The 25,463-nt window shown below is 40.7% G+C and overlaps 1 protein-coding gene across 1 annotated transcript; it reads right to left on the bottom strand.

The window, feature by feature from the left end:
- Positions 1-608: 608 nt before the first annotated feature.
- Positions 609-24,346, bottom strand: LOC121579993 (long-chain-fatty-acid--CoA ligase 4-like). The gene is given in 15 exon segments (XM_045224529.1): positions 609-976; positions 1,135-1,292; positions 1,469-1,583; positions 1,818-2,006; positions 5,338-5,412; positions 7,150-7,322; positions 14,251-14,390; positions 14,651-14,722; positions 14,837-14,960; positions 15,247-15,373; positions 15,376-15,396; positions 15,703-15,841; positions 20,251-20,360; positions 20,524-20,701; positions 20,993-24,346. Coding segments are annotated over 15 exon segments (2,130 nt in total). The 5' UTR covers positions 21,344-24,346; the 3' UTR covers positions 609-818.
- Between the last annotated feature and the right edge of the window lie 1,117 nt (positions 24,347-25,463).

Below are 25,463 nucleotides of genomic sequence, written 5' to 3'. Positions count from 1 at the left end.
AGCCTCTCCATCACTCTGAACTTTTAAAACGGGCCTAAAATTCCACTTCTACAGACTGTCTTTTTCATAGTCCTAGTCCCAATCTAAAATCTATTTTGCAACTAGCCCACTCTTGCTATTTTACCTGCCTTGATTCTAAATATATGTTGGTTTTATTGTATATACGCTGAGTGTACAAATATTAGGAACACCTGCTCTTCCCATGACAGACTGACCAGGTGAAAGCTATGATCCCTTATTGATGTCACCTGTTAAATCCACTTCAATCAGTGTAGATGAAGGGGAGGAGACAGGTTAAAGAAAATGTTTAAGCCTTGAGACAATTGCGACATGGATTGTGTATGTGTGCCATTCAAAGGGTGAATGGGCAAGGAAAAATATTGAAGTGCCTTTGAACGAGGTATGGTAGTAGGTGCCAGGCGCACCGGTTTGAGTGTGTCAAGAACTGCAATGTTGCTGGGTTTTTCAGTTTCCTGTGTGCATCAAGAATGGTCCACCAGCCAAAGGACATCCAGCCAATTTGACACAACTGTGGGAAGCATTGGAGTCAACATGGGCCAGCATTCCTGTGGAACACTTTCGACACCTTGAGTCCATGCCCTGACGAATTGAGGCAGTTCTGAGGGCAAAAGCGGGTGCAACTCAATATTAGGAAGGTGTTCCTAATGTTTTGTACACTTTTTTTTCAATAGCACTTTGAGATAACTCTTATGAAAAGCACTATACAAATGAAATGAATTATTATTATTCAGACACACACACGCATCACTGGTGATAGTTATAAGGAAACCGTTCTTTGGTTAGATCGGATGGTGGCTCTACTTCCCTCCGTACATTCTCTCGATATCAGTCTGGAAGTGATTCTTCAGCTCCTTCCTCTTCAGTTTGAATGCATCTGTCACCAGGCCAGTCTCAGGGGTCCAGGGCTCTGGGCTCAGACGCACTTTCACTGGGATCTCAAAACGCTGCAGTTTGACTGGGGGGGGGCACAATGGTTATTATAAAAGGGATATGCATGGCATGAGCAAAGTCCTCTATTGTCACACACTAAAATGATGTCTATTAATTGTAGGTTATTGTCCATCTGGTTAGTCAAGTTAATAAGATATGTGTCAGAGTAGGTTTCAGCCTTACTTGAGACAGCCACCTCTTTGATGGCCTTCAGGACCTCCTTCTCCATGGCTGGGTGGTTACAGATGTCCTCCCAGGCAACACTTATGCCATTGTTATTGGCCAGAGTTGTCAGCTGCTTCTGGTTCGGTACCACAAAGCTTATCACATAGTTCTGGTCACTAAAAGCAAGAGAAAATAAAATTATACAGACTTGAGCATGCACATTGAATATGTTTTAGGGGTGATACATGTAGAATAACTACTAAAACATAACCACAAATGCATGTGGTATCAATGTAAAATCGTTCGGTCCTATGTAAAGAAGTGTATAGTATAAAGCAGACAGAAGAGTTACCTGTTTGCATATGCACAGATGTTGTCAATAAGGGGGCAGTTCTTCAGAGCAGACTCCACTTTCCCCAAGGACACGTATTCTCCTGCCTGCAGTTTGACTAGGTCCTTCTTACGGTCTACAAACAGAGTAGAGAGGGTCAGTGAAAAGACTGAAATATGGCAGCATAGCACTGTTTACATCTGCTTCTTCAGAGAGGTTTTATGGCAGTTAGCATTGTTTGGATCAATTTGAATAGTTTATGACAGTATTACCTCATGGTCATAAAGTGTTGAGAGGCAGCTGTTGTGCAATGAACAGCGAGCACTGGTGTTATTATTCAGATGTTCTCCACCTCCTCTCAGCCACTCACCCACTATCTGCAGACAGCCATCAGGGTGGATCTCCCCCACATCCCCGGTACAAAACCATCTCTGGCCCTGCTCATCCACCCAGAAGTCATTGTTCAGGTGCTCGCTCTTATAGTAACCCATGGTAACGTTGGGCCCACCAATCATGATCTCTCCACGGGGGTGGGGCTGGTCCTGGCTGGTGTATCCACCTTGGGAACACAGTGGGAAGATAAGAGTGAGGCATGGTGGTAGAGAATAACTGTATAAAGGATTGTTAGGAACAGGAAGAAACTAACCACATGGAAACTAATCAGGGCACATAATGAGAGTCACATGCAAATACGGTAAAAACAAGCAAAGTAGGCAAATAGGGCAGCTACTGAATGAGGATGTCCAAGTCATCCGTGATACGCATTCTATATGTGTGTGTCAAAAATCTAATCAAATTCACACCCCTTTACTTTTTCCACATTTTGTGGTGTTACAGCTTGCATTTAAAATTGATTAAATATAGATTTTTGGTAACTGGCCTACACACAATACCCCATATTGTCAAAGTGGTATTATGTTTTTAGAAATGTTTACAAATTAATTAAAAATGAAAAGCTGAGATGTCTTGAGTCAATAAGTATTCAAACCCATTGTTATGGCAAGCCTAAATAAGTTCAGGAGTAAAAATGTGCTTAACAAGTAACATAATAAGTTGCATTGACTCACTCTGTGTGCAATAATAGTGTTTGACATGATTTTTGAATGACTACCTCATCTCTGTACCCCACACATACAATTATCTGTAAGGTCTCTCAGTCGAGCAGTGAATTTCAAACATAGATTCAACCACAAAGACCAGGGAGCTTTTCCAATGCCCCGCAAAGAAGGGCACCTATTGGTAGATGGGTATAAAAAAAAAAGAACTGACATTGAATACCCCTTTGAGTATGGTGAAGTTATTAATTGCACTTTGGATGGTGTATCAATAAGCCCAGTCACTACAAAGCTACAGGCGTCCTTCCTTACTCAGTTGTCGGAGAGGAAGGAAACCTCTCATGGATTTTACCATGAGGCCAATGGTGCAGCCACCACTATGCTTGAAAATATGGAGAGTGGTACTCAGTAATATGTTGTATTGGCCCCAAACATAACACTTTGTATTCAGGAAAAAAAGTTAATTGCTTTACCAAAGTTTTTACAGTAATACTTTAGTAGTTACTTTAGTAGTTTCTCCACAATACTAACCTAATTGACATAAGTATTCACACCCCTGAGTCAATACTTTGTAGAAGCACCTTTGGCAGCGATTACAGCTGTGAGTCTTTCTGGGTTGGTCTCTAAGAGTTTAGCACACCTAGATTGTGCAACATTATACAACGGGTTGGTCTAATCCTGAATGCTGATTGGTTAAAACCGCATTCCAGCCGGTGTTTATTCCACAAATTGCCACCGGCTAAATCTATGACATCAAAATGTCTATTTACTCTGTTCCACCTGACTGCGCAATCCACTGTCTCATCAGCCCAGCCAGGCTCCACTATAAAAAGCATCTAGACATTATCTTTTAGACTAACATTTCATTTTCAACAGCGGAGATTTGTATAAACCTTGCTGTCAGTCTCTCCGACATTTGCAACATTGTTTCAATAATGAAATTCGATCCCCTGTTGGCCCATAGTAATGTACGTGTCGGGAGTCGGGAAGAGACAGACAGGCAGGCAGCGTTTCTCAGCCAGTCGAAATCATGAATCAGCTGGCATCATTTTTATGGATATATACAAAAATAAATGTGGGGAAAAAATTTACAACGAAACGCAGCTAATTTGCAGTCTTTCCAGCTTCAGTTTAAAGTGATTGTGTTACTGTAGCTGTGTTGTTGGCTAGGTCCTCTGAACAACAGTGTCCTGACAAGTGAGCACATTTTCTATGCCAGGCGAAATTGCACCTCATTAGCTCATTGTTATGATGTCTCCAAATAAATGTCACTAGAAAACAGCTTAAACAAATGCAAATGCAGCTACTTCGCTGTTATTCTGGCTGCACTTTTTGACGTGACTGTAAGTTAGCCGTAGTTGGCTAGCTAGCAAGCAAGGGATAAGAACGTTGACAGCCAGTATGGCAATGGAACATTTAGAACGAACGACTGGGTTGCGTCCATACATACAGAACAAAAAGACTGAACGACTGGGTCACGTCCATAGATACAGAACAAAAAGACTGAACGACTGGGTCGCGTCTCTAGAAAACCCTAGTTTTGTGTCGGGACTATATCTTGTGGAAGGATTAAATAGTATTAATAAATTAATCAAAATAATGTTTTAATGAAAATATGTAAATCATTATTTGAATATGTTGGTAACCTGTTGTATAAAAGTCATAATGCCCTCGAAGCCGGTGTTCGGAGGATATATTGGCACGGTTTGCCGGCCCTAAACTTAGTCTCGGGCCTAACAACACCCGTGCCAATATATCCTCCAAACACCGGCTTCTCTGGCATTATCACTTAATTAGCCCATTACTCTTTTGCAAAATTCTTCAAGCTTGATCGTTGCTAGACAATGATTGCTAGACAACCCTTTTCAGGTCTTGCCACAGATTTTCATGTAGATTTAAGTCAAAACTGTAACTCGGCCACTCAGGAACATTCACAGTCATCTTGGTAAGTAACTCCAGTGTAGATTTGGCCTTGTGTTTTAGGTTATTGTCCTGCTGAAAGGTGAATTAATCTCCCAGTGTCTGGTGGAAAGCAGACTGAACCAGGTTTACCTCTAGGATTTTGCCTGTGCTTAGCTCCATTCCGTTTCTTTTTTATCCTGAAAAACTCCCCAGTACTTAACGATTACAAGCATACCCATAACATAATGCAGCCACCACTATGCTTGAAAATATGGAGAGTGGTACTCAGTAATGTGCTGTATTGGATTTGCCCCAAACAAAACACAGTGTTCAGGACAAAAAGTGAATTGCTTTTCCACATTTTTTGCAGTATTACTTTAATGCCTTGTTACAAACAGGATACATGTTTTGGAATATGTTTTATTCTGTACAGGCTTCCTTCTTTTCACTCTGAAAATATATTTCTGTATTTAATTTTCAATATGTCAAAAAATATGTTTTCACTTTGTCATTATGGGGCATTGTGTGTAGATGGGTGAGATAATATAATACTTTTGAATTCAGGCTGTAACACAACACAATGTGGAAAGAGTCAAGGGGCATGGATACTTTCTGAAGGCACTTTATGTATTGGTTCTCTTAGATGAACATTTTATGAATCTAACATTCCTTGTTAATGTGAAAATCAAAATGTACCGATTTTAAGGTTGTGTTATTTGATTTTGGGTGTGATTGCCAGAATATCTTGGGGGGAAAATGGGGTCCCCAGAAATTCTGGCATATTTTTTTTGGGTCCCTGCTGAAAAGGTTTGAATACCACTGGTGTAAACAATACAGTGAAATGCTTACTTGCACGCTCTCCTCAACAGTGCAGTACACTTTATCAAACATTTTCATAAATAAGTGTTTGTTTCCATAGGCTTCATTTCTTACCCTCAACCCAGTCTCGTAGTTTGACCTCACAGCAGATGAGGGGGGCTCCTACTCTCCCAGTGCTGTAGTCTGCCACTGGAGACAAAACACACAATCACAGATAAATAAAGACAGAGTCCCACGTAGAGTTTAATACCTGATGCCAGTAGTAGGCTGTAACCCGGCCTACTAAAAACCAGTCTCTGAATATTTCTCAAATCAAGGTTTTCTTATTAAAGAATAAGCATCAGTGCTTATGCTCATGCACATCTGGGGCATAAAGCAAGATACATACTTGTCCTTCAGATTGACCAGAGAGGGGAGGCTCACAATTTCAACACTGTCATGAAAAGTTCATACACTGCTTTGATCTATGTGGAAAATCAAATCATAGCAAACATAATTGATTTGTTATCAAATATAATGTTGTGTTTGTTTTTAAACTAAGAACTTGTACATTGTCCTCTGCCTTCCAAGAAAGTTCCAAGAAACAATGTCCTGAAGTCCTCTTAAATGATATGGCCTTATCGGCCCCAGTGGTTATTTGGCGTCATTCGACAAACTGTTTCACACTCAAATACTGCTGCATAGTATAGGACAAACATATCCTTCCACATTCAGAATGCACTGAAAAGTGACAGATACCTGTGTGACCTATACAGCAAAGCCGATTGACGCAAAACAGTTATATATTTAGTATAGCTGCCATTCCTCTGCCATCAACAATCCCAGTATCACAGAACCTTTCACAGGTTGGGGCTTGAACAAAGACATTTACCTCAGAGTATGTGTGTTTAAAGACATGAAACCCTCAGGGCAACTCAATAGATAAAAAAGCCTGAGCAGTAGCATGCTCTCAAAGACCTCTGTCTTGGCTAAAGCCCAGAATTGCCATGGCATGCATAGGTATAATTTCCTAACAAAAAACACAATGGTGAAGATTCTCAAATGACAGAGAGCCCACCATTCTCCTACACACTACTACTACGATTAAAACATCTACCTGCCACTCATATTCTTTACCAGCCAAAATATTTTTTACCCATAATTACATCAAAAAACACAAACGTATGACCATGCTCTGTTTCTAAAACAATAAATGTATTAGTAAGAAGTAATTATTAAAGTGGTATATTACTAAATTTCATTTCATTTTTTGTGACCTGAGTCTTTTAATCGAAATATCAGAGACAAAATGTTCAGTTGCCCCTTTAAGGGCGGGAGGTTCCCGTGGTACAGTGGCCACTCGAGTCCTGTCACATGTCTGTGTGATTAAAGATCTGACTAGGGCGTCTCTTCTCTATAAGTTGAAGCAGCAGACTCAAACTAATGTTGAAAAACAACCAAGCTTGTGAACACAACAATGTAAATTGCCAAGAAACACATGGACAAAGTCTCACTTTGTAGACTTTTGAGTAAATTAGACCAACTTTTATGCCTGAGCCTCCAAAAATGAATATATCATCACTTCACTCATTGCGCACAGCTACCCTGCCAGGCAGTGTTTCTTCGTGAGGTGGGATATACAGGATTCCTATTTCTTTGTGCAATTAGCAGCTATGAAACAAAACAGCAGAAGTACTTTGAAAACAGCTACCGCAGCATTTTTCTAACCCTAACTTGAACATGTGCTCATCCTTGACTTTTAACTCTTTTTATTTACAAATGTAATGCTCTCACTGTAGAGCCCTGCAAATTGACCACCCGCCAATGTGGCTGGTGAAATAGACATTCTTACCCGCCAATACCTAAATCTACCCGCATTTGACGGTTGTTAATTTTATGCCCTGACCCCAGTAGTAGTAGTCCGTGGCTGTTTCTGCCCTGACTCACCCTCTGTGATGGTACCCGCTCCGCAGGTCTCTGTGAGGCCATAGCCCTGTCCCACGGGGCAGCAGAAGCAGATATTCATGAAGCGCTGGGTGGCGGAGGACAGGGGCGCTCCTCCTGACAGCATCATCCTGATGTTCCCTCCCAGCAGAGCCTTCACCTTCTTAAACAGCAGCCTGACAGACAGGACAGAGGAAGGAAATCAACTTTGAACTTACCCATTAGTTCATGTTTACTGATGCAATTTCACTCTGATATCAAATAGAGCTATTTCGTAATCAACACTCATCAGTAAGGACACCCTGATCACTGATAAGCAGCACTGACTGGCAGACAAGAAAATATTGTTTCCACTAAAACCAGTCAAAATACAGACAAACATAAACTTAAAATATATAGATTCCAGAGGACAAATCTATACAGCATTGAAAAACCCATGTAGATTGATATAGCCTTGCTATACAGTTGAAGTCGGAAGTTTACATACACTTAGGTTGGAGTCATTAAAACTCGTTTTTCAACCACTCCACAAATATCTTGTTAACAAAATATAGTTTTGGCAAGTCGGTTACGACATCTACTTTGTGCATGACACAAGTAATTTTTCCAACAACTGTTTACAGACAGATTATTTCACTTATAATTCACTGTATCACAATTCCAGTGGGTCAGAAGTTTACATACACTAAGTTGACTATGCCTTTAAACAGCTTGGAAAATTCCAGAAAATGATGTCATGGCTTTAGAAGCTTCTGATAGGCTAATTGACATAATTTGAGTCAATTGGAGGTGTACCTGTGGATGGATTTCAAGGCCTACCTTCAAACTCAGTGCCTCTTTGCTTGACATCTTGGGAAAATCAAAATAAATCAGCCAAGACCTCCACAAGTCTGGTTCGTCCTTGGGAGCAATTCCCAAACACCTGAAGGTACCACGTTCATCTGTACAAACAATAGTTCGCAAGTATAAACACCATGGGACCACGCAGCCGTCATACCGCTCAGGAAGGAGACGCGTTCTGTCTCCTAGAGATGAACGTACTTTGGTGCGAAAAGTGCAAATAAATCCCAGAACAACAGCAAAGGACCTTGTGAAGATGCTGGAGGAAACAGGTACAAAAGTATCTATATCCACGGTAAAACGAATCCTATATCGACATAACCTGAAAGGCCGCTCAGCAAGGAAGAAGCCACTGCTCCAAAACCGCCATAAAAAAGCAAGACTACGGTTTACAACTGCACATGGGGACAAAGATCTTACTTTTTGGAGAAATGTCCTCTGGTCTGATGAAACAAAAATATAACTGTTTGGCCATATTGACCATCGTTATGTTTGGAGGAAAAGGGGGGTGCTTGCAAGCCGAATAACACCATCCCAACCGTGAAGCACAGGGGTGGCAGCATCATGCTGTGGGGGTGCTTAGTTGCAGGTGGGACTGGTGCACTTCACAAAATAGATGGCATCATTAGGAAGGAAAATTATGTGGATATATTGAAGCAACATCTCAAGACATCAGTCAGGAAGTTAAAGCTTGGTCGCAAATGGGTCTTCCAAATGGACAGCTCTGTCGGGAGGAATGAACCAAAATTCACCCAACTTATTGTGGGAAGCTTGTGGAAGGCTACCCGAAACGTTTGACCCAAGTTAAACAATTTAAAGGCAATGCTACCAAATACTAATTGAGTGTATGTAAACTTCTGACCCACTGGGAATGTGATTAAATAAATAAAAGCTGAAATAAATCATTCTCTCTACTATTATGACATTTCACATTCTTAAAATAAAGTGGTGATCCTAACTGACCTAAGACAGGGAATTGTTACTAGGATTAAATGTCAGGAATTGTGAAAAACTGAGTTTAAATGTATTTGGCTAAGGTGTATGTAAACTTCCGACTTAAACTGTATCTGTTAATTCCATGTACAGTGGGGAAAAAAAGTATTTAGTCAGCCACCAATTGTGCAAGTTCTCCCACTTAAAAAGATGAGAGAGGCCTGTAATTTTCATCATAGGTACACGTCAACTATGACAGACAAAATGAGAAAAGAAAATCCAGAAAATCACATTGTAGGATTTTTAATGAATTTATTTGCAAATTATGGTGGAAAATAAGTATTTGGTCAATAACAAAAGTTTCTCAATACTTTGTTATATACCCTTTGTTGGCAATGACACAGGTCAAACGTTTTCTGTAAGTCTTCACAAGGTTTTCACACACTGTTGCTGGTATTTTGGCCCATTCCTCCATGCAGATCTCCTCTAGAGCAGTGATGTTTTGGGGCTGTCGCTGGGCAACACGGACTTTCAACTCCCTCCAAAGATTTTCTATGGGGTTGAGATCTGGAGACTGGCTAGGCCACTCCAGGACCTTGAAATGCTTCTTACGAAGCCACTCCTTCGTTGCCTGGGTGGTGTGTTTGGGATCATTGTCATGCTGAAAGACCCAGCCACGTTTCATCTTCAATGCCCTTGCTGATGGAAGGAGGTTTTCACTCAAAAATCTCACGATACATGGCCCCATTCATTCTCTCCTTTACACGGATCAGTCGTCCTGGTCCCTTTGCAGAAAAACAGCCCCAAAGCATGATGTTTCCACCCCCATGCTTCACAGTAGGTATGGGTGTTCTTTGGATGCAACTCAGCATTCTTTGTCCTCCAAACACGACGAGTTGAGTTTTTACCAAAAAAGTTCTATTTTGGTTTCATCTGATCATATGACATTCTCCCAATCCTCTTCTGGATCATCCAAATGCACTCTAGCAAACTTCAGACGGGCCTGGACATGTACTGGCTTAAGCAGGGGGACACGTCTGGCACTGCAGGATTTGAGTCCCTGGTGGCGTAGTGTGTTACTGATGGTAAGCTTTGTTACTTTGGTCCCAGCTCTCTGCAGGTCATTCACTAGGTCCCCCCGTGTGGTTCTGGAATTTTTGCTCACCGTTCTTGTGATCATTTTGACCCCACGGGGTGAGATCTTGCGTGGAGCCCCAGATCGAGGGAGATTATCAGTGGTCTTGTATGTCTTCCATTTCCTAATAATTGCTCCCACAGTTGATTTCTTCAAACCAAGCTGCTTACCTAATGCAGATTCAGTCTTCCCAGCCTGGTGCAGGTCTACAATTTTGTTTCTGGTGTCCTTTGACAGCTCTTTGGTCTTGGCCATAGTGGAGTTTGGAGTGTGACTGTTTGAGGTTGTGGACAGGTGTCTTTTATACTGATAACAAGTTCAAACAGGTGCCATTAATACAGGTAACGAGTGGAGGACAGAGGAGCCTCTTAAAAATAAGTTACAGGTCTGTGAGAGCCAGACATCTTGCTTGTTTGTAGGTGACCAAATACTTATTTTCCACCATAATTTGCAAATAAATTCATAAAAAATCCTACAATGTGATTTTCTGGATTTCTTTTTCTCATTCCTCCATGCAGAGGAATATTTCTCATAGTTGACGTGTACCTATGATGAAAATTGCAGGCCTCTCTCATCTTTTTAAGTGGGAGAACTTGCACAATTGGTTGCTGACTAAATACTTTTTTCCCCCACTGTAGTGGCATTTTGCAAATGTTTGTCTTTTTATGTACTGACATTTATCAATGTTTATGACTTTAAGGAGGACACTAATCCAGATGCTTATAAGAAATCCCGCTACGCCTTCCGAAGAACCATCAAACTGGCAAAGTGTCAATACAAGACTAAGATGGAATCCTACTACACCGGCTCTGATGCTCATCGGATGTGGCAGGATTTGCAAACTATCATGGATTACTAAGGGAAACCCAGCTGAGAGCTGCCCAGTCACGCAAGTTTACCAGATGAGCTAAATGCCTTTATGCTTGCTTTGAGGCAAACAACACTGAACCATGCGTGAGAGCGCCAGCTGTTCCGGACGACTGTATGATCACGCTCTTCGTAGCCGATGTGAGTAAGACCTTTAAACAGGTTAAGATTCACAAGGCCGCAGGGCCAGACGGATTACCAGGACGCGTACTCAGAGCATGCGCTGACCAGCTGGCAAGTGTCTTCACTGACATTTTCAACCTCTCTCTGACCCAGTCTGTAATACCTACATGTTTCAAGCAAACCACCATAGTCCCTGTACCTAAGAACGCCAAGGTAACCTGTCTAAATGACTACCGCCCCGTAGCACACACATCTGTAGCCATGAAATACTTTGAAAGGCGGGTCATGGCTCACATCAACACCATCATCACAGAAACCTGGACCCACTCCAATTTACATACTGCCCCAACAGATCCACAGATTACGCAATCTCTATTGCACTCCACATTGCCCTTTCCCATCGGGACAAAAGGAACACCTACAGTGCCTTCAGAAAGTATTTATACCCCTTGACTTATTCCATATTTTGTTGTTTTACAGCCTGAATTCAAAATGGATTAATTAGATTTTTTTCTCTCACCCATCTACACACCATACCCCATAATGACAAAGTGAACATGTTTTAATTTTTTGTGGCAAATGTATTGAAAATGATATACATAAATATCTCATTTACATAAGTATTCACAACCCTGAGTCAATGTAGAAGCGAAGAAGAAGAAAGAGTATTTCTGGGTAAGTCTCTAAGAGCTTTCCACACATGGATTGTGCAACATTTGCACATTATTATTTTCAAAATTCTTCAAGCTCTGTAAAATTGGTTGTTCATTAATCATTGCTAGACAACCATTTTTCTTGCCATAGGTTTTCAAGTAGATTTAGGTTATTTTCCTGCTGAAAGATAAATTCATCTCCCAGTGTCTGGTGGAAAGCAGACTGAACCAGGTTTTCCTCTAGGATTTTACCTGTGCTTAGTTACATTTAGTTTATTTTTTATCCTGAAAAACTCTCCAGTCCTTAACGATTACAAGCATACCCATAACATGATGCAGCCACCATTATGCTTGAAAATATGGAAAGTGTTCTCACTAATGTGTTGTATTGGATTTGCCCCAAACATAACACTTTGTATTCAGGACAAAAAGTTAACTGCTTTGCCATATTTTTTGCAGTATTACTTTAGTGACTTGTTGCAAACCGGATGCATATTTTGGAATATTTTTATTCTGTACAGGCTTCCTTCTTTTCACTTTGTCAATTAGGTTAGTATTGTGGAGTAACTACAATGTTGTTGATCCATCCTAAGTTTTCTCCTATCACAGCCATTCAACTCTGTAACTGTTTTTAAAGTCACCATCGGCCTCGTGCTGAAATCCCTGTGCGGTTTCCTTCTTCTCCGTCAACTGAGTTAGGAAGGACGCCTGCATCTTTGTAGTGACTGGGTGTATTGATACACCATCCAAAGTAGAATTAATAACTTCACCATGCTCAAAGGCATATTCAATGTCTTTTAATAGGTGCCCTTCTTTGCGAGGCCTTGTAAAACCTCAGTGGTCTTTGTGGTTTAATCTGTGTTTGAAATTCAATGCTCAAATTGTATGTGTGGGGTACAGAAATTAGAGAGTCATTCAAAAATCATGTTAAACACTATTATTGCACACAGAGTGAGACCATGCAACCTGTTAAGTAAATGTTTACTCCTGAATTATTTTGGCTTGCCATAACAAAGAGGTTGAGTACTTATTGACTCAAGACATTTCAGCTTTTCATTTTTAATTAATTTGTAAAAATGTCAAACTTAATTCCATATTATGGGGTATTGTGTGTAAGCCAGTGACAAAACATTTCAATTTAATACATTTTAAATTCAGGCTGTAACACAACAAAATGTGGAAAAAGTCAAGCTAAGGACCCTGGGACTAAACACCTCCCTCTGCAACTGGATCCTGGACTTCCTGACAGGCCGCCACCAGGTGGTGAGGGTAGGCAACAAAACATCCGCCACGCTGACCCTCAACACGGGGGCCCCTCAGGGGTGCGTGCTCAGTCCCCTCCTGTACTCCCTGTTTACCCACGACTGCGTGGCAGCGCACGACTCCAAAACCATCATTACATTTGCAGACGACACGACAGTGGTAGGCCTGATCACCAATGATGAGACAGCCTATAGGGAGGAGGTCAGAGACCTGGCAGTGTGGTGCCAGGACAACAACATCTCCCTCAATGTGGGCAAGACAAAGGAGCTTATCATGGACTACAGGAAACGGAGGGCTGAACACGCCCCCGTTCACAGACAGGGCCGTAGTGGAGCGGGTCGAGAGCTTCAAGTTCCTCAGTGTCCACATCACTAAAGGACCTATCATGGTCTGAACACACCAACACAGTAGTGAAGAGGGCACGACAACGCCTCTTCTCCCTCAGGAAGCTGAATAAATGTGGCATGGGCCCTCAGATCCTCAAAAAGTTATACAGCTGCACCACTGAGAGCATCTTGACTGGCTGCATCACCGCTTGGTATGGCAACTGCTCGGCATCCGACCGCAAGACACTACAGAGGGTAGTGCGTACGGACCAGTAGGCACCTGAACAGCTTCTATCCCCAAGCCACGACTGCTAAACAGTTCATCAAAAGGCTACCCGGACAATTTACATTGACCCCCTTTATTATTGATTTCTTTATCTTAATTGTTTTTGCACTGACTCCCTTGCACTGGCTCTATGCACACTCACTAGACTCTACCCACACACTCACACATACTACACTGACACTCCAACATACACACACTACATATGCTCACACACACAAAACACACACACACACACTTTCACATAAGCTGCTGCTACTCTGTTTATTATATATCCTGACTGTCTAGTCATTTTTACCCATACCCATGTACATACTGTATTACCTCAACTACCTCATACACCTGCACATTGATTTGGTACTGGTACTCCTTGTATATAGCCTCGTTATTGTTTTTATTGTGTTACTATTTCCTTTTTTATTTAGCAAATTTTTGTCTTAGTTTTTAAACTCTGCATTGTTGGGAATGGGCTCGTAAGTAAGCATTTCCCTGTAAAGTCTACACCTGTTGTATTTGGTGCATGTGACCAATAAAATGTTATTTGATTTATGCACTAATCTTGTATCAGGGATCTGACCTATAGAGATAGCTATGTGCATGTAACAGGATTGTGTACGGTAGATAGAAACATGCTGCAGTGTGTGTGTGTGTATATGTGTGTGTGTGTCCTGGTGTACTCACATGTTGCAGAGTGGGGCATCGTAGCCCAATTTGATCTGTTCCAATTTGTAGTTGTAGCCCAGTTTAAAGAGTGTCCTCTGCACATAGTTCATCTCCTGCACCTTGTTCATCACATTCTTGTAGATGCGGTCCATTATTTCCTGACAGATAACAGATAAACATCTGTTTGTGACAGTTTTTCTTTTTATAATCCATATGTCAAATCTCTGCTTCCACTGTCTACAGAGGAAGTAAATGCTTCAGGATAGTTATCAGCGAACCTCAAAGAACCAACATAATAACCTGTTAGAAGATGTCCTCTAAAGCTGACCTCTAAAAATCTCTAAAGAAGCCAACCTTTTATAGAACACTAACACATCAGTGATAAGCAGAAAGTGTAAGGAAGGATGCTCGTTCTTACCGGTACAGCTGCCATCAGAGTAGGCCTCAACACAGAGCAGTCTCCTTTACTGCCCTTCTTGATTTTTGTTGACTGCAATAGAGAAGATATCAAAATAACATTAGATTGTTGCCCACTTTGCAAAACAAAACAAAAAACATGCAAGATCAATTATATCGATTTAGATCAAACTGCTGAGTCTATTACCTGGTCAGAGAGTGTTTGTGGGGAAGAGTAGCCAATCCTGCAGCCATACGTCATACATGAGATCTCAGCAGTCATTTCCAGCACATGAGCTAGAGGCAGGTAGCCAATGTAGGTATCGTTTGGCCTGCACATGGACACAAACACAACACACTACTGTAAGCAATATGAAGATGAGGCAACACTTTACATCTTCAATATCTGGAACCCTGCACCACAGCGGTTATGCACTTCGACAATACTGTCTATCTAATTATCAAGTTTAGGCAAGATTATCATCAGTACATTACACTGCTGTCTGCTGTTTCAAAACCTTGCATCTGACATGAGAATGTGATGCAGAGACCTGACTAGCCTAGTTAAATGGTGGTTAGATACTAGATAGAGGCGCTGTGGTAGAGTGCTCTTCTCACCCCAGTCCTGGGATCCTCTCACACTGGCCCGTCATGCCAGCGATCAGGTTGCTGTGGATGATCATGACTCCTTTGGGTCGTCCAGTTGAGCCGCTGGTGTACATGACCACGGCCAGGTCTGTGGCTGGGGCCGCTGCACCGCTACACTCACTGCCAGGAGCAGAGGGGGACACGTCACTTAATAATGCTTAGAAAATAAATGGTAAAGTCCAAGCCAGTACATGCTTTACTACGCTGTGGGAAACTAAACTTCCAGCATATGTGCATATTATACTTTACTATATTTTTTACCTGCTTATACATTTTACCATCTCTACAATGACATCTGGGCCATATGTAAACTCAAGTTTCAGTGCAAACACTGTTTGACATACAAGAGTGACCAAAAACAGTGACCCAACAGTGTGACCTGTGTGTTTTGTATATGAAAAGTGCTGTTGATGTGTTTTCACGTACAGTTGTCAGGTTTGGCTCCCAACTCCTGTACTGCCTGCATGCTGTAGATCTGAATGCCCTCAGGGTAGCCCGTCCTGCTGATGCTCTTGTTGTCCACATATATAACGTGCTTCAGGTTGCGCATTTCTGGCAAAACATTCTATCAGACACACAGGAAGACATCATTATTTGGAATGTAATCTCAGCCCCTGTGTCCTAAATGCCTTTAGGGTTCATTCAAGTTTTGATGATATCAGGGGCTTGTTTTTCAGGTGAACAACACATCTCAGTTCACACACAAACACCCCGTGTGTTTTTAACTTCCTCCTTGACCTACGGAGGTGATTACACACATCCTTTCTGAAAAGATAGCTTGGTCGTTCCACCAATTCGGTGCCTTTTGAGAAGTGTAACTTGGTCAAAAAAAACTTTGGATTTCACCTAATTTTAACATTCTGTAATAAAGAGCACATGTTCAAATTAATAAAAATGAAAACTATATGGCAAATAGAAATCCAATATGGATGGTGTTAAGAAACAGATGGGAGGTGTTAAATGGAGCTGAATGATGGGACTAATAACAACTAACAACAACTAATAACAGCAAGATAACTAATGTAGGGCATGCTGTGTCCATAATAAGTATATAGGTTATAGGTTGAGAGCTTTTGTGAAGGAGCACAGTTGGAGAGATATGGCATATAGAAGCAAACCGGATGGACATCATGAAAATGATCGGAGAGGTTGAGGGTAGAGGAAGTTCAGGAGTAAAAACAAACAAAATATAATTATTGTAAAATTGACTGTGTACATAAAATGTAAAATGTATATAGTATGTTTAAGCTGGAAGTAGAGGCCTAAGCGTTCACTAGTTTACTCCAATTAGGATGGACATCATGAAAATGATCGGAGAGGTTGAGGGTAGAGGAAGTTCAGGAGTAAAAACAAACAAAATATAATTATTGTAAAATTGACTGTGTACATAAAATGTAAAATGTATATAGTATGTTTAAGCTGGAAGTAGAGGCCTAAGCGTTCACTAGTTTACTCCAATTAGGATGGACATCATGAAAATGATCGGAGAGGTTGAGGGTAGAGGAAGTTCAGGAGTAAAAACAAACAAAATATAATTATTGTAAAATTGACTGTGTACATAAAATGTAAAATGTATATAGTATGTTTAAGCTGGAAGTAGAGGCCTAAGCGTTCACTAGTTTACTCCAATTAGGGAAGGGGTGGTGGGGTTGGAAAGTAATAAAGGGAAATATATTTTTTTAAAGGATATGTACAGTGGGGAAAAAAAGTATTTAGTCAGCCACCAATTGTGCAAGTTCTCCCACTTAAAAAGATGAGAGAGGCCTGTAATTTTCATCATAGGTACACGTCAACTATGACAGACAAAATGAGAAAAAAAAATCCAGAAAATCACATTGTAGGATTTTTAATGAATTTATTGGCATATGATGGTGGAAAATAAGTATTTGGTCAATAACAAAAGTTTCTCAATACTTTGTTATATACCCTTTGTTGGCAATGACACAGGTCAAACGTTTTCTGTAAGTCTTCACAAGGTTTTCACACACTGTTGCTGGTATTTTGGCCCATTCCTCCATGCAGATCTCCTCTAGAGCAGTGATGTTTTGGGGCTGTCGCTGGGCAACACAGACTTTCAACTCCCTCCAAAGATGTTCTATGGGGTTGAGATCTGGAGACTGGCTAGGCCACTCCAGGACCTTGAAATGCTTCTTACGAAGCCACTCCTTCGTTGCCCGGGCGGTGTGTTTGGGATCATTGTCATGCTGATGCCAAGCACTTCAGACGGGCCTGGACATGTACTGGCTTAAGCAGGGGGACACGTCTCGCACTGCAGGATTTGAGTCCCTGGCGGCGTAGTGTGTTACTGATGGTTGGCTTTGTTACTTTGGTCCCAGCTCTCTGCAGGTCATTCACTAGGTCCCCCCGTGTGGTTCTGGGATTTTTGCTCACCGTTCTTGTGATCATTTTGACCCCACGGGGTGAGATCTTGCGTGGAGCCCCAGATCGAGGGAGATTATCAGTATGTCTTCCATTTCCTAATAATTGCTCCCACAGTTGATTTCTTCAAACCAAGCTGCTTACCTATTGCAGATTCAGTCTTCCCAGCCTGGTGCAGGTCTACAATTTTGTTTTTGGTGTCCTTTGACAGCTCTTTGGTCTTGGCCATTGTGAAGTTTGGAGTGTGACTGTTTGAGGTTGTGGACAGGTGTCTTTTATACTGATAACAAGTTCAAACAGGTGCCATTAATACAGGTAACGAGTGGAGGACAGAGGAGCCTCTTAAAGAAGAAGTTACAGGTCTGTGAGAGCCAGAAATCTTGCTTGTTTGTAGGTGACCAAATACTTATTTTCCACCATAATTTGCAAATAAATTCATTAAAAATCCTACAATGGGATTTTCTGGAATTTTTTTTCTCAATTTGTCTGTCATAGTTGACGTGTACCTATGATGAAAATTACAGGCCTCTCTCATCTTTTTAAGTGGGAGAACTTGCACAATTGGTGGCTGACTAAATACTTTTTTCCCCCACTGTATATATGTGTATGTATATGTATTTATATGTATGTATGTATGTATGTATGTATGTATGTGTATGTATGTATATATACATATATATATACACATAGTTCAAGTTAGAAATGTACATACACATTAGCCAAATACATTTAAACTCAGTTTTTCACAATTCCTGACATTTAATAATAGTAAAGATTCCCTGTCTTAGGTCAGTTAGGATCACCACTTTATTTTAAGAATGTGAAATGTCTGAATAATAGTAGAGAGAATGATTTATTTCAGCTTTTATTTATTTCATCACATTCGCAGTGGGTCAGAAGTTTACATACACTCGATTAGTATTTGGTAGCATTGCCTTTAAATTGTTTAACTTGGGTCAAACGTTTCGGGTAGCTTTCCACAAGCTTCCCACAATAAGTTGGGTGAATTTTGGCCCATTCCTCCTGACAGAGCTGGTGTAACTTAGTTTGGCCATAATGACCATCGTTATGTTTGGAGGAAAAAGGGGGTTGTTGGCAAGCCGAAGAACATCATCCCAACTGTGAAGCACGGGGGTGGCAGCATCAGGAAGGAAAATTATGTGGATATATTGAAGCAACATCTCAAGACATCAGTCAGGAAGTTAAAGCTTGGTCGCAAATGGGTCTTCCAAATGGACAATGACCCCAAGCATACTTCCAAAGTTGTGGCAAAATGGTTTAAGGACAACAAAGTCAAGGTATTGGAGTGGCCATCACAAAGCCCTGACCTCAAGCCTATAGAAAATTTGTGGGCAGAACTGAAAAAGCGTGTGCGAGCAAGGAGGCCTACAAACCTGACTCAGTTACACCAGCTCTGTCAGGAGGAATGGGCCAAAATTCACACAACTTATTGTGGGAAGCTTGTGGAAGGCTACCCGAAACGTTTGACCCAAGTTAAACAATTTAAAGGCAATGCTACCAAATACTAATTGAGTGTGATGAAATAAATAAAAGCTGAAATAAATCATTCCCTCTACTATTATTCTGACATTTCACATTCTTAAAATAAAGTGGTGATCCTAACTGACCTAAGACAGGGAATTTATACTAGGATTAAATGTCAGGAATTTTGAAAAACTGAGTTTAAATGTATTTGGCTAAGGTGTATGTAAACTTCCGACTTCAACTGTATATGTATGTACAGTATATGTGTATATATATAAATAAATAAAAAGTACTATAGTAAGTGCCTATTAAGTGCCAAATAAAGTAACAGGTTTGACCATTTCATCTTAAATCAGCCATAAATACCCTCGTGACAGGGGGACGCTTGTTGTGTGCAACAGAGAGTGGCAATTGAATGCAAGCTTCACCCCCCAAAAAATATTGCTAAAACATCTCTAGTCTTATCTAATGTTAACAGGGTGGATGTGGTGTGCACGACCCGCTCAGTTTTCCACCACAAACAAAACATCAGAAAATTGCCAATAATAGTAGAACCAGCTCACCTGCTTTTACACTATGATTTGAATATTATATGTTCAATGTTTCTTTTGGAAAAAATATTTTAAAAGAAATAGTTTCACCATATTAAAACAAGAGTTCAGTTCATGTAACAGGGTTCACCTTAAAATGAGGGAAACACATAAATTAATCACTATGACTGACAAAGCAACAAAAATAACTAGGGCTTTATAATGATGGGGAAACTTGTTGAAATGTTTGGATTAAGTGGGTTGAAATCTTCCTAGAAGTGGCACAGGGTGGACAGAGGGACGTGTCAAAATGTAGAATTTTAGCAAGGCACTTTAGCAAGGCTTTATTCAGATTTATTGAATTCTCCATGTTGTCTATATTAAAGGGCAATTCATTTAATATAACAGGCTTTTAAAATGTAATATTGGTGCACAATTTCTACTTAAAATATCAAAGGGACGCAAAAGGCACCCTTTCGTGAAACGACCCAGCTCTCTTTCCCACTGAGAGAGGAGCTGAGAACAGCAGTGTGTAGTTAGGCTGGAATGTGAACCATGTGTTTCCCCTAATGACTCCTACCTTGAGTTTAGTCTCCAGTAGCTCTGCGCTGGTGATCAGGTGAGTGGCCCCACACTCATTCAGCCCATAGGCCACTGCCTCCTCCCCCAGGGTGGCATACAGAGTGACCACTGCAACACAACCAAACATGTTGTTTAAATGCAAACACACAGCACAATGTTATCACAAATATTACTGTTCTTACAGGAAATAGCTTTATAATGCAATGTAGTGGCACTTTATATGCTAGTGTTAGATTCTCAAACAGGGAGGTGTTTTGCGGTCAATGCCTACATGGAAAGTTGCGTCTGAAGCAGGCCTGTGCAGTGATCATCCACTCTGCCCGTGTCTCACAGAAGATGGCAATGGTACTCTTGGGCTGCTGGCCCAGTGCTGCCAGTCCACTACCGAGATGGCTGATGATCTGGTCCACCTCGTCATAGGACAGCCACCTGTACTCCCCCAGGATCAGCTTCAGCAGAGGAGCGAGCACAGGAACAGGCTATTAGAGTTGGTTCTACTAAGGGCCTTCAGTTCACACAGGAAAATATCCCACAGGAGTCAATTCAAGTTATTTCCAGTGCAAACATTTGACATTTGATTCAATTACTCTACAAGAGGGGATTTCATCTAGGACAGTTAGATGTTATATGAAGTTATACGAACCTGCTTCAGGTTGCACAATTTATGTAACTTATTTGACAGAAACTTGACTGCACTCTAATTAGTTCCTGGTGAGATGGAGTGTGTGTGATCACTCTACCTTCTTAAAGATCTTGCCGCTGGGTTGCATCTCGTTCTCCTCATTTAGGACCTCCCTGGTGCCCAGGCAGTCTGCGTTGCCGAAGTGCTGCACTGCATGCTCAAACAGCTTGTCTAGAGTGTCCTTTCCCTCAAAGTCCTCCCGTGCCAGGTTGTCAAAGTTCTCCACACAACGATAGGGGCCCTCAGCTTTGCCTGTGGTGGACTTGGCTTTCTCTCTCTTGGCCATGGTTTTCTTCTTCCCAGCATCAGTGAGGAAATACCATGGGATAAATGTGATGAGCGTGTACAGCCACATCAATAGGTACACAGGCAAGAAGACTACGTAATGCATGTCTACTTTGAACGTCATGGTTGAAGATGAGGCAGAGGTGGAGAGAAAGAGAGACTTGAGGGAGAAGCGTCTGTTTCAGGGAGAGTTCAGACAGTTCAGCTCTCAGTTGTGGAAAGATTGCCAAGGCAGGTGGCGGTAATTACAGATTGGACAGGTAGCAGCACATGCACCAAGACAATTCAATGGAAAGGCTTGACACAAGAGATCTGTGATGCTAGCTCTATAGACAGCAGGGTGATTGGTTGAGAATTGTTCAGCATATGGGGAAGAAGAAAATAAATTGATAAAAGACAGACAGACAGACAGACAGACAGACAGACAGACAGAGAGATAAGCATGTTAGTAATACTGAAGAACTATAGCTAGGAGCTAGCCAGTAGCCACAAGTATGCACTGTGCATAATGCAAAATCTAATTTATAGACTAGCCACATTGAATGACTTTATTTGTTTTCAAAGAGGCTTTTTGAATGCGTTTCATGTCAAAGCATACATTCCAATGCACCAAACCTAGGTGCGTTTATATATAATTATATTTTTTTATATTGCTGGACATAATAGCTGAGTTTCACTGGAGCACTGCACTAGCTGATGTAGCTGTACACAAACATCTAGGCCCATGTCTGGTCAATGTCACTTCAGATTTGACAATCTTTTATCTTATCTATAATTGATGCTTGCAGTGTACAATCATTTCCCAGCACTGGAAGAATGTTAGGTCAGTGTTTTAAAAAGCTGAAAGCGCACCTGTATTTATTCATGCCAATTGATGGTGCCTTTGTTAAGACGGAGAAACAATTATAAGGTAGAATTATCAGAATGAGCAACACTAGTTGATAATAAATAAATAATAATATTAATAACAATTTGGAAGGTGCTTATATTTGTCCTATTTCACACCTAAAAGTGTGTATTATACGCATGTGTGAATTGGAAATGTGTTTTTGCATATCCCAACTCTCCCTGAGAGATTGGGGTCACTGCCAGGGTATGCCATTATCAACGGCGACCCTGGAGCAATTAGGTATAAGTGCCTTGCTCAAGGGCACAGACAGATTTGTTCACCTTGTCGGCCCAGGGATTTGAACTAGCAACCATTCGGTTACTGGCACAACGCTCTAACTGCTAGGTTACCGCTAGGCCTACCTTAGGAAAATACCCCTTGAGAATGATATAGTCCTAAATGAAGAGACTGAAATACAAAGACAACAGAGCTCAGCAGAGTGGTTATGAAGCCAAAGAGGTTAGGCTAGGTTAAATGGCAGAGACCGCATAGCCTACATGAAACCTTACTTAACCTTTTACTAGTAAAATATTTTAAACATTTAAGTAGTATCAGTAACACATTCATTTACTTTCTTACTTGGCTTTTACTTTCTTACTTTTGCCGAATTTCTGGTGCCACTTGGCAACCCTTTGGACATAATGGTAACTGCCAAAATAAAGGAAATACAAGTATATTGAAAGCAAGTTCCAAGTAAGCCAAAGAACACATTATTTCACTGCATAAGATTCTAAGATGGCAACTGGCAAGAGCAATACCAGCACACTAGAAAGTGTAAAAGGGGCACAGAAAGTTATTCTGGACTTTATCCAAGCCTAAACAACAATTTTAAGAGTTGAGCCCTATCCTCAAGTCCATCTTCTTTCTTTATATCCACTATTCAGTAAAAAATGTCGACCAAACCATATCAAACCACGTATAATACAATGAGAGCCACAATGTAGCCTAATGGAGGGCAACTTGACATCAGAGGTAAGGGGAACACAGCGCCATCAGACCTACATTCCATTGAAAAGGTTATCGAATTGATCTTACTGCTGCTACTGTAACTAGCAGCTGAGCATGGCTCGACAGGATCAAAACGTAAAATTATACACGTTGTAATGCTTGCATCATGATCTACTATGTTGCCCTGATGATGAAATGCTTGTGTCACTTGACATCCCTCCAGACAGTCCCTGTTGATGTACTAATGAAGGCTCAAGTGCTTTAGTACACAGGATGCTGCCTGTGAGTGGCTTATAGTGCTCATGTGCCACTGATCTTCCTAATTCCATTTACTACATAGGCACAACAAAGCCCAGGCATCACAACCCCAAAAGGAATCAGCCAGGAGAAATTCCTCCTTCAATCAATATTTTTTTTTAAACGACATTCTAAATATATTATATTTCTACATTTTATATGATTCCTGAAAAAAATCTTCCTACCACTTTCAAATATTAGTTATCAGGCAGGTATCAGGTATATCAGCCCATGAAACAGAATCAGAATTGTGGGAGAGCATCAAGCATTTGGCAGAGGAAAGACCACATGCACACACTTCTGAAAAACACACCCGTGAAGAGCAGAACAAAACAGTGCAAACCTTTCTGGAGAATGAACAAGAGAAGAAATTGGTTACCTTACCTACTGTTCTAAGGCACGCTAACGAAACACACTTCTTCCTCTTTCCCTGAGCCTAGTCCAGATTATGTTTATTGTACACAATATGTTTATTCTTCACCCCCAGTCTCAGCTCTTTGGTTAACTCAGCTGCACTCACCGAGAGCTAACATACATTCTCCTGCTACAACCCACAACTGCTCTAATCCAATAGGAGAGTGTATTGGACAGGAAATGATGAGGTTCCTCTCTACAGTCGTCATCCCAACGTACTCAGAGCCCTATCCCTGCCAGTCCAATCAGAGGCTGACTGACTAACTCTTTTGCGTCATGTTTCCAGAGCCCACATCTACAAACACAGCTGGTTGCTCATTGTGATACAAATTACACAGACTGACAAGAGGAAAATGTGACAGATTTAGTTTAATGTATTCCAAGAAATAAGGAGAGACAAAGCCATTTTTATCGAAGCCACATGATTATTTTTCATGATGTGCTCTCTGGCTTTCAGATCAGTAATAGTGAATTATTTCCGGCTGTTTTAGGTGAAACATTTCCCCCCAAAAAGTACCCAATTGTCATAAGATACCATAATAGTAAAAGTGAAAGTCACCCAGAAAAATACTACTTGAGTAAAAGTCTAAAAGCATTTGGTTTTAAATATACTTAAGTATCAAAAGTAAATGTAATTGCAAAAATATACTTAAGTATCAAAAGTAAAAGTATAGAATTTCAAATTGCTTATAATAAGCTAATCAGAAGGCACAATTTTTTATATATTTTTAAAATGTACAGATAGCCAGGGGCACACTACAACACGTAGACATCATTTACAAACGAAGCATTTGTGTTTAGTGAGTCCGCCAGATCAGAGGCAGTAGGGATGACCAGAGATGTTCTCTTGATAAGTGAGTGAATTGGACCATTTTCCTGTCCTGCTAAGCATTGAAAATGTAACAAGTACTTTTGGGTGTCAGGGAAAATTTGTAAAAAGGAGTAAAAAGTACATTATTTATTTAGGAATGTAGTGAAGTAAAAGTAAAGGTAGTCAAATATAAATAGTAAAGTACAGATACCTAAAAAAAACTACTTAAGTAGGACAAGACTTACTTAAGTACTTTACACCACTGCGTAAAAGCATGTCATAGGTAAATATATTCGCCTTGAGGTGATGTCAATGACCTTTTCACACACTGAAGAATACTGTGTGATGCATTAAAGTGTGACCAAGACTCATGGCAAGGCTGTGTTGTAAGATCGGATAATCAATGCTACTGCTGTGTCTATAAAACAGATGACAGAAAAAGAACTACACAAACCAGCAATACAAGCCTTGTACTGTAGCTCAAGCCTTGAAACACAAGTTTACATCAAACATCAGTACAAATTGTAACACAAACACCCTATCATAACAAAATAGGGTGATGACTGATTTGTCCAGCAGACCTTGGCATTCATTTTCTCTCCTGTTATTAGGACTGGTACTGCACATTCATTTATTGATAAGACATTTTGTTCTTGGTAGATAAACCATATCATCATATCACCATCACTTGTGGTGTATATATAACCCATATATAAACCTGTATATAACCCACATAGCTATCAAATCGTTTGCTCAAACATTCATTAGTTTTATACTATTTGGAAATGTTACATGCCTTTTAGATGGACATCTATAAAATAAAATATATATATATATTTTCTAAAGGTCCAGTGAGTGAAGCCATATCTTTATCTAGCGAGGCAG

Source organism: Coregonus clupeaformis, chromosome 13, assembly GCF_020615455.1.
Source record: "Coregonus clupeaformis isolate EN_2021a chromosome 13, ASM2061545v1, whole genome shotgun sequence".
Classification (NCBI taxonomy): domain Eukaryota; kingdom Metazoa; phylum Chordata; class Actinopteri; order Salmoniformes; family Salmonidae; genus Coregonus; species Coregonus clupeaformis.
The sequence above is the reverse complement of the archived record's forward strand: the minus strand, read 5'-3'. Positions and strand labels throughout refer to the sequence as shown.